Here is a 9,191-nt window from a genome sequence, read left to right as displayed (position 1 = left end):
GAAAGTAGGTCCCGCCGCCCGCCCCCGCCCCGCCCCGCCCGCCCCGCCGGGGCCGCCGCCGCGCTGGGTCCTAGGGGGGAGCCGCGGACCGGGGGGCGCCGCCGCTCCCGCACTACTTTGGGCGGCGGGGGCTGCGGGCGGAGGGAGACGGTGCGCGGCGGGCGGGCGCTGCGGCCGCGGGGGGGGTGCGGGGGGTGTGACGGCGCGCGCGCGGCCGCAGCGCACGCTGCCGGGCGGGGCGGGGGGGGAGATCCCTCCGCCGCGCTTAACCCCGGCGGCGCCGGGGCGGGAGCGCACGTGGGCACCGAGGGGGCGGGGCCGGAGGCGCGGGGCTCCGCCCCTTCCCGGCACCGGCACCGGGCCGGCCCCGAGGGTGGACAGAGAGAGGCCTCCGGGACTGCGATGGCCACGGGGTTAGAGGAGGGGAGGGTGGGTTCCGGGATGGGGAGCCGGCGGGAGTGGGACCGTCCACCGTGCACCGGGCCGGTGTCTCCGGTATCAGCCGCTGTGTCCGGTCCCAGAGTTCTCCGTAGCAGCCGCCGGGACCGGTTCCGGTGTATCCGGAACAGCTACTGTGTATGGTGCTGATGTTCTCGATATCACTAGAGTGGGCGCTGTGGCGGTCCTGGATTTCCCGGTAGCAGCCGCCGAGTCCGGTCCTGGGGTCTCCGGTAGCAGCCGCCGAGCCCGGTCCTGGGGTCTCCGTTAACAGCGGCCGAGCCCGGTCCTAGTCCCCACTCACGGCCACCGCGTGCTGCTGCTGAGCCACGCTCGCCCGGTTCCGGTATCCCCGGAGCAGCCGGTCCTGCACCGTGAGCCCCACACACCCCCCTCGACGCCGCGGACCCCAGACCCTAAAGAGTACACGGGGCTGGTACCCCCCGTGTGGGGCCACATCAGCTCCCTCGGACCCTGAAGCCCCCCCGGGACCCCCCAGTTCCGGGTAGAGGGATCAGACCCAGGATCCCCGGGAGCCCAAACCCCCAGACCCAGAAATTTGGGAGGGTTATTGAGGGGTGCAGCCCCCCCGAGCCCCCGGGGTGCATTACCCTTGCCCCAGCACCCCAATAGCCCACTTCACAACCCCCTAGCAGCTCCTGCTCCTCTTTACCATCATAATTGGGTAATTAGTAATAATTAGCTCGACTGGGTGGAGATAAGCCACAAGGGGAACCACAGCCAGACCACCCCCCACACTCACGGAGCAGGAGCTGAAGTTCTCAGGGAAAGAAATGGGGGGGACAGGGCTGAACACACCCCCCAAAGATCCCAGTGAGGTCTTTGGGGTGCTCAGCCCCACGAGGAGGGGGCTCAGGCCCAGAGCACATCCAAGGCTGGAGGGACCCCTTTGCTGGGGTACTGGAGGGGGCCTCACATGCTGCCCCCCCCCAGCAAGGAACAGCTCCCCCAGTCCAGGGGTTTACAGACAAAACAACGTTTAATTGTTTCAGCTCCGACTCCCACGGGTCCTGCCCAGCCAGGCTGCGGCCCCACGCTGGGAACAACACCCGCATTCAGCCCTGGCTGCCAGAGCAGGAACGGCCCCGACCTGTTCTTGTGCATGTGGGGGATAGCAGTGATGAACTGAGGGGCTCCTGCCTGGGACAGAACCCCCCAGCCCCCCGTGAGCCCCACAGTCTGTGCAAAGTGAGGGGTTCAGAACCACAGCAGGACCACGTGGCCTCCCCAAAGGCACTGCTGTGGTCGAGGTGAAGGCTCTGTCCCATCCCAGGGATCACATCCGGTGGCAGCAGGTGGATCTGCCATAGGAATTGTCCACCTCGTCGTTCTCCTCAGTGAGCTTCACGAAGATACCTGAGGACAAGGGGACATCAGTGCCAGCACGCTGGGAACCCTCCTTCCAACGCCGGGTGGGCTCTGCCCCCCAAACTTGGCTCTCCTTGGCTGAAGACTCGAGGAAAATGGCCCCAAATGACTCCACCAGCTTCTTCCCTTCATCTGTCCTCAGTTCCCAGCTGAGGACACAGCAGAGCAGCAGGGGACAGGCAGGAGATGCCACTGGGACACACACACAGGCAGGACCTCCCTTCCTTCAGCAGGGCCAGGTCTGCCCAGGACACAGGGAGGATCCGAGCCCAGACCACCCTGGGCCCCCTCTCTGGGAGGGACAGCACCTTGGCTCTTGTGCAGCTCATTGTGGAGGGTCTGGAACACCTGGAAGCTGTGGGGACAAGGGGACACCCAGGCACTTCTTCCCCTGCTCCCAGGTGATTCATCCCCGAGTCTCGGGGGTTCCTCACCTCCGCAGGGATGTCACCAAGCAGACCAGGATGTAACCGTGGATGGTGATGATGGAGTGTGGCAGGATAGTGTACTCGTCCTGGTGGTGGGGAGGAAGGACAAAACTGGTGGCAGGGGTGCCTGGCAGCCCAGCATCCCCACGACACCCCCAGACCCCCCAAATTGCCCCAGCATTACCTGCCCAGCCGTGGAACTCAGCCTTGCCCACCACCACCATCTTGTGGGACCAGATCGGGGGGGGGGCTGCCTGGGATCTTCAGATCCTCTCCTCAAGGCTCAGACCCACTTCCACCTCAGTCCAGGGGCACCTCAGCCCCCAGCAAAAGGTTTTGGGGTACAATCCATCCTTCACAGAAGTGGGGACACGTCTGTCCTCATCACCTGGGGCCCCACAGGGGCATCAGGAAGAGGGACCCCAGGCGGCCCCCCACCCACCCTCCCGGGCTCGTAGCACTGCACGAACTTTTCCAACACGAATTGATGGGCCAGGGATATTTTACCGGGGTGGGGGAAAACAACACCGCTGGGTGGTCCCGGCTTCACCCCGCGATAGGGGATAGAGCCGGACAGAAAGACGGGAACCCCTTTCTGGGGGGGCTCCAGGGGATGTGGTCCAGGGGACGCTGCCCAGGCTGAACACAGCCCCAAACCCCCACCGGGCACGGCGGACCCATAGTGCCGAACCCCTCCGGTGCATCCGCCGTGCCCGGTAATCCCCAGTGGAGCAGTCCCGCTCTCACGCACCCCACGGGCAGGAACCCCCAGAGGGCAGCACCCCTCTCCGGAGCTCAGGACACCCCCAGACCGATTCCCCCCGCGCTGACCCGGTAGCCGAGGATGAGAACTTTGCGGGCCCGGACGGGCGGCACGACCCGCGGGAAGGCGCGGGCGGGTGCGGCAAACGGCGCAATAAAAGCGCCCGCCGTGCCGGGGGGCGGGGCCGCCGCCACTACACCGGCGGCCGCACGTGACCACAACACCGCCCGCGCACTCCCATTGGCTGAGCCGGGCGGAGGGGGCGGGGCTTCCCAGTCGCGCATGTGCGTTGGCCGAACGGGCTCTCCATTCATGAAAACGGAGGGAAGGGCCGTGGCCACGTGGTGGTCGCGCATGTGAGTGGGAATGTGGGAATGTGGGGGGAGGGAGGGTCCTGGTCCTGCCACATGAGCCCTCCAACTTGTCCCAGCCCGGAAACACCCGGGAACACCCACACCCACCTCCTACTCCCCGAGACCCCTATCGCGGCCTCCCTCAGCGCTATGACCCCCCAGGCCCTCAGGAGTATTTCAGGATCCTTGACCCCTGCCCCAGGTATCCCCAGCCTCTTGTGATGGCCGACTCAAACCTCAGGGACCCCCAGCCTGGGAATACCCCAATTTACTGCAGTGCCCAACCCCAGCCCCAAGGACCCACATCCCCCTGGAGATACCCCAGCCCCTGAGGGCTGCATTGCTATTCCCCTCACTAGAAGCTGAGTCACGAGTTTGTCTCCACCCAGACAAAATTTGCAGGGGAATGTGAGCTTTTTGCCCATCTGGGGGCCAGAAAATCCAGGGGGAACTGGGCTCCCTACTCCAACACCAGAGCCCCAGGGTGTCAAACCCCCAGGGATACCTCAGCCCCCTGAAATGCCCTAACCAGGTCCAAGGTACCCCAGCTGGATGCTCGGGATGCCTGCCCCCCACCCAAGTGAACCCCTGCCCCTGGGATACCCCAGCCCCTCAGGATGCCCAGCCTCAGGGACCCCCAGCCCCCTGGGATGGGCAGTTCCAGCCCCTCCAGACTCCCCAGCCCTGCCTTACACATCCCCGATTTCCAGCCAAAGCTCCAATAGGGCCATAGACTTTCTTTATTTCCCCAAACAATTAAATAGTAGTATTTCTTTTGTTTTTTAAACTGAAGTGGTTAAAAGCAGGCTGCCCCCTGCCCCGTGGGGTGAGTCCCCCTGCTGGGGCAGGCAGGAATGGGGGACATTTATATTACCATTTATAAATAGAAAAATAAAACTCTCAAGCAGGGCGGGTTAGCGGTTAGCATGGTTAGAGTTGGACCTGGCACGGGATGCCCGTGCCCATGGCAGACACCCTGTGCCCATGGCAGACACCCTGTCCAGCCACCCTGTGGTGCAGGGACAGGGACACTGTGGGTGATAGGGACAGACGGAACAGGAGGATGGGCAGGAACTGCTGCCAAGTGCTCAGTGTTGGGATGTTTTTGGCATCCCCCTCAGCTGGATTTCGCCCCAGGACAGGGTCTGGTGCTGCCTGGCTGTGGCTTGACAGGCACCAACTCCAGCCCCAGCGCAATGGTTAATAAAGCAATAAATACCAGGAGAGAATGTGGGGGTCCAGGTGTGGGGACCTGGCCATGGGGGGCTCTAGGACACAGGACAAGGCAGAGCCAGTGCCACTCCCACCACCCCATATCCTAGGGCAGTGCTGAGCCCCAAACTCCCTACAGCACCAGGGGTGCCCCTGTCCCTCCTCCCCAGGTCCGAGGGGTGCCCAGAGCTGGAGCGGCATCCAGTGTGCGGCATCACCTGCCATGTGCTAACTGGGCGGGCAGGGACCCCTACACCTGCAGGGCCTCCTGGCCCAGCACGCCCCCGGCCAGCCGGTAGAGCAGGCGGGAGTACCAGTGCATGCCCGCCTCTGGCACCGTCCCATTGCCCACCTCGGGGTGGGCCGGCAGCAGCGAGAGGAGCCCGTGGAAGAGGCGGAGCGGGGCAAACGCCCGGTGAGCCCAGCGGTGGCTCTCCAGGACGGCGTAGCAGGATGCCAGCACCCCATTGACCAGCAAGGTGCCGTGGGATGTGAGGGGGGCAAAAACCCCCACGCCGTCCTCCCGAGACACCCTCAGCACCCGTGTGGGGCGCAGCCCCTGCCCGCCAGCCCCGTGGGCCAGCACAGCATCGCCGGGGCGCACACGGCGGGCGAAGATGGGCAGGAAGGCAGCCGAGCCGTTGGCCGCCCCACGGGCAGCAAACACCAGGTGGGACGGGGTGAGGAGCAGCCGGCGGGCTGGGCTGGCCGTCTCGATGGCCACGAAGGAGGCACGTTGGTCCAGGTCCCGGTCGAGGAAGAGCAGCACCTCAGTGGGCACCAGGCGCCCGCCTGGCTCGGCGCCCAGCACCCAGTCACCCTGGCGCAGGTCGGCCAGGCCCCGGCGCTCGCCGCTCTGCAGCGTCACGGTGGCGTGGCCGGGAAAGCAGCCACCGGTGCGGACAGCCAGCGAGTTATCTGGGAGGATGGAGAAAGTTATCAGTGTCCCCATCAGCCACCTCCACCGGGCCACCACCTCCAGAGGGGAAACGGCAACCCCCAGACCCCCAAACCACCCCCGGAACAAAGCGGGTATTTTCCAAAGCTCCCCCAGTTCCTGCATGCGGCTCCTGAACGCTGCAGGGCCCCTTTGTCCGCCCTGTACTGACGCCCTTTGTTCCGGGCTGGAACGGTGACATTTATGGCCATTTTCACTTTCTGTCAATTGTCACTTCTGGACTGGATGGGAACTGCTGGCTGCAGTAACTGTGGGGCTGAGGCCTGCAGGGCAGAAGGCTGCATTGCTATTCCCCTCACCAGGAGCTGAACCACAAGGTTGTCTTGATCTGACCAAAATTTGGAGGGAAAAGTTAGGTTTTTGCCTATTGGGGGGCCAGGTAGGCCGGGGAGAGCTGGACTGCCTGAACCCACTGAGGCTAGACACCAATAATCCCACATGGATCCAGGATAAGCAGCAGAGACTGCAAAGCTGTGGGCTGGGATGTTTATGGGGACAGCAGCCCCCTGCTCTGGTGGCAGCCCCTTCTATGTGGTACCTGCTTTGACAGAAACATGGATGTGCGCCTTGGACTCATAGTAGACCCAGTCAAAGCCAGCCTCCACGGCCAGCCGTGCCAGCATGCCGTACTTGTGGCGGTCACGGTCGGACGTGGTGATGTCCAGCGCCCGGCCCTCGTAGTGCAGAGAGTCGGGGAGGTGGTGCCCATCCTCGTCCCAGCCCTCTGTCACCCGCAGCTTCACCCCCGGCCACATGTTCATCACCGCGATGGCCAGTGAGTTCACACGCTCCTTGCAGCGCTGTGGGGACACGCCAGCACCGGTGTCACCCTCCCCACAACAGACAGGGACCCCACAGGGACAGACAGGCAGACACCAGGCCTGCAAAGAGCTTTGAGGGAGCCCAAAGGGGCTGCTGTGGGGGCAATCCCCAGGTGCAGAGAGGGTCATGGCTGAGCTACCCTCCTGCCTGGGTGCAGGTTGAACGTTAACGTGCCCCGGGGTCCCGTGGTGGAGCTGCTCCACGGGCAACCGGGCAGAACAGGCAAGGGACCGGGACGGGCACCAGGACAGTGTCACCTTCCCCGCGGCCACGGCCGTGACTGATTAACCTGGTGAGGGGGGTCTGTGAAGCAGAGCTGGGGGACAGCTGACCCTGAACCAGCAGCGGGTCTGGGCTGACAGGGAAAGCAGGGCGTCCCAGGAAGTTCTGGGGTCCCTCTGCCCACCAGCACTGGCAGCATCGCCATGGGGTGCAGGGGTCGGAGCTGTCCCCGTCCCCTCCTGCAGCCGCTGAGGTCACAGCGTCCCTCAGTGCCCCAGTGTTCCCCCTCTCCCCCGTTCAACAAAGCGGTTCCCGGGAGCGCGGGGCTGCGGGGGCGGCAGTGCGGGGCGCGGGCCCGGGGTGGCCGTGCCGGGGGGGCGGCAGCGGCGGGGGGGCAGGAATGCGCTCGGCCCGGCCCGGCCCGGCCCGGCCACAATAGGCGCCTTCCAGCCCGGAGCTGACCTCAGGCCCCGGGAATGCCGCCGCGGCCACAAAAGGCTCTTTCAGCCGCCCGCATCCCGGGCCGGCTCCGCGCCCGCGGCCCCGCCGGGCCCCGCCGCCCCGGCCCCGCCGCCTCCGCCGTCCCGGCTCGCGGGAGCTGCCGGCGCCGCCTGGACCACTCGCAGCATCCCCCGTCGCCATGGCGACCGCGGGGCCGCCCCTCGCTATGGCAACCGTGAGCATCCCGATGGGTGCGCGGCGAGTCCCGGGCTCTCGCCGGCCCGGATTTCCCCCGAGTAGCGGGGTACCGGGACCTCCCCCTCCGCGCTGACCCTGGGGCCGGGACGCGGCGCGCTGGGGCAGTGGAGCCGCCGGTGCCTCGTGCCCCCGGTGCCATCGCGTCCCGTTAATCCCCGACGGTCCCGAACGCACAAGGCGACGGGACCGTCTCGTCTTGGGGCTCCGGTGCTGCCGCGCGGCTGCCAAGGGCCGTGGAAAGGAGCGGGGGACCGGGGTGAGGCACCGTGTGACCCCGGCAGGGACCCTGAACTCCAGAAGGCTCCGTGATCCCGGGGAGGGTCGGTGCCACTCGAGAGGATCGGTGCGCCCTGGAGAGGATCAGTGGTGGCCGGGAAAGCTCCGTCAGCCCCTGAGAGGGGTCGGTGCTGGCTGAGAAAACTCCACGAGCCCTGTCGAGGGTCGCTGTGATCCCGCCCATCCCTCCGCCGCCCCCGCGCCCCCGCGCCCCCCGGGAGCGAGGCCGGACCGGGCCGGGCCGGGCGCAGCCCCCACCTCGGTCATGAGCCGGTCCGCCCCCGTGTTCTCCTCGTCCTTGAAGATGATGTCGGGGTTGTAGTTGGGCACCAGGTCCCTGAAGCGCTCCGAGCCCCGCAGCACTTTGCCCTCCGCCTTCCCGCTCGCCCCCAGCGTCTGCTCGGGCACGTTGGGCACGAACTGCTTGTAGAGCAGGGGCGAAAGCTGCCGCCGCCCCAGCCGCCGCCGCCCCACCGGGCCCCGACCCGGGCCGCAGCCCAGCACCGGCGCGACCAGCAGGCAGGCGGCGAGCCCGAGCAGGACGAGGGCGAGCGGCCTCCACCGGGGCATCCCGCCCGCCGGGCACCGCTGCCTCCGCGGGTCCCGCTCAGTCGCCGGGGGCACGGGCGGCTGGGGCGGGCATGGTCCCGGTGCGGCGGCCCCGGAGCTTTTAGATGGTCTCGGTGCCAGGGGCGGGTCGGCGCCGTTTCCTTCTCACACCCACGGTCCCGTCGCTGCTGCGGGATCCGCGGCCGCTCGGGACGATTGACCACCCCCTCGTGCCCCCCCCGCCGGTGCCGCCACCCACTCGGAGCGCCGCCGGTTGCGCGCCCACGGTATCAGCACCCCCTCGCCTAGCGCTGCACCCTGGTCCGGTCCTGGTTCCGACACAGTCCGAGCCTTAGGGAAAGCCCTCGCAGAGCTGCGTACCAGCACCGGGCACCGTCACCCAGCTCCGGGCACTGCCTTGGCACTGGCACTGGTCACCCAGCTCCTGAAGCTGCCCCGGGACCGGCACCGGGATCTTATCCCGCGTCCCAGTCTTTCTCCCCCTTCCCGTCTAAATCCCGCACTCTGATGTCGCCTCCTCTCCACGGTCCCTGCACTGCGCTCCGGTACCGGAACCCCCTCTTATCCGATCCGAACGCCGCGATTCTGGTCCTGGGACCTCTCCTGTCACCGCCTGTTGAGAACGGGGACTCCTCGCTCCCACTCCGGTCCTTCTTCTCCTCTCGCTGTCCCTTGCACTGAGAACCCTCGTTATTCTAAGTCTGTGCCGCCGGTATCCGCACCTGCTCCGTCCCCTTGGCACAGCCCCGCTGCCGGGACCCGCTCCCTGGCACTACCCCGGTCCCCTCTGTTCGGTCCGACCCACGGTGCCCGTCCCCGTTCCTGGCCCAGCCCCCGGTACCGACTGCCTTGGTGCTGGTCGGCACCGTGCGCCGCCCTGAGCCGCCCCGGCCGGGCTGCCCCCACCGTGGCCGCTCGCCTTCGGCGCTGGGCAGCCCCTTCGGGCCCCGCCTCGGACCCGGCCCTCGGCAGCGGCGGCAGCGGCGGCCACATCCCCCGGGGCCGCCCCCGCCGGGCTGCCCTGCCCCGGCCGGCCCCTCCGCGCCCCGGCACCGGGGCAC

At 67.3% G+C, this 9,191-nt stretch overlaps 2 protein-coding genes across 2 annotated transcripts; both read right to left on the bottom strand.

The window, feature by feature from the left end:
* Nucleotides 1–1,459: 1,459 nt before the first annotated feature.
* Nucleotides 1,460–3,374, bottom strand: RHEBL1 (RHEB like 1). The gene is made up of 5 exons (XM_033083114.1): nucleotides 3,087–3,374; nucleotides 2,698–2,850; nucleotides 2,262–2,479; nucleotides 2,103–2,182; nucleotides 1,460–1,959 (listed from the first exon to the last, which is right to left on the bottom strand). The coding sequence occupies exons 1-5, from the start codon at nucleotides 3,372–3,374 to the stop codon at nucleotides 1,736–1,738; spliced, it is 963 nt and encodes a 320-aa protein (XP_032939005.1). The 3' UTR covers nucleotides 1,460–1,735.
* A 770-nt stretch (nucleotides 3,375–4,144) lies between these two features.
* Nucleotides 4,145–8,130, bottom strand: DHH (desert hedgehog signaling molecule). Its single transcript, XM_033083229.1, has 3 exons — nucleotides 7,819–8,130; nucleotides 6,080–6,341; nucleotides 4,145–5,501 (listed from the first exon to the last, which is right to left on the bottom strand). The coding sequence occupies exons 1-3, from the start codon at nucleotides 8,128–8,130 to the stop codon at nucleotides 4,834–4,836; spliced, it is 1,242 nt and encodes a 413-aa protein (XP_032939120.1). The 3' UTR covers nucleotides 4,145–4,833.
* Between the last annotated feature and the right edge of the window lie 1,061 nt (nucleotides 8,131–9,191).

Source organism: Catharus ustulatus, chromosome 31 (assembly GCF_009819885.2).
Source record: "Catharus ustulatus isolate bCatUst1 chromosome 31, bCatUst1.pri.v2, whole genome shotgun sequence".
NCBI lineage: Eukaryota > Metazoa > Chordata > Aves > Passeriformes > Turdidae > Catharus > Catharus ustulatus.
This window is presented reverse-complemented; position numbering and strand designations above follow the sequence as displayed.

What these genes read in the sequence shown, in the direction of transcription:
- DHH (XM_033083229.1), bottom strand. Translation starts at nt 8,130, where the DNA reads ATGCCCCGGTGGAGGCCGCTCGCCCTCGTCCTGCTCGGGCTCGCCGCC. An exon ending in CGGACCGGCTCATGACCGAG is followed by an intron (nt 6,342 to 7,818) that starts GTGGGGGCTGCG and finishes GTGTCCCCACAG; the next exon opens with CGCTGCAAGGAGCGTGTGAA. An exon ending in CCATGTTTCTGTCAAAGCAG is followed by an intron (nt 5,502 to 6,079) that starts GTACCACATAGA and finishes CCATCCTCCCAG; the next exon opens with ATAACTCGCTGGCTGTCCGC.
- RHEBL1 (XM_033083114.1), bottom strand. Translation starts at nt 3,374, where the DNA reads ATGCGCGACCACCACGTGGCCACGGCCCTTCCCTCCGTTTTCATGAAT. An exon ending in AGTGCTACGAGCCCGGGAGG is followed by an intron (nt 2,480 to 2,697) that starts GTGGGTGGGGGG and finishes TGGTCCCACAAG; the next exon opens with ATGGTGGTGGTGGGCAAGGC. An exon ending in CAGAGAGGGGGCCCAGGGTG is followed by an intron (nt 1,960 to 2,102) that starts GTCTGGGCTCGG and finishes AACTGAGGACAG; the next exon opens with ATGAAGGGAAGAAGCTGGTG.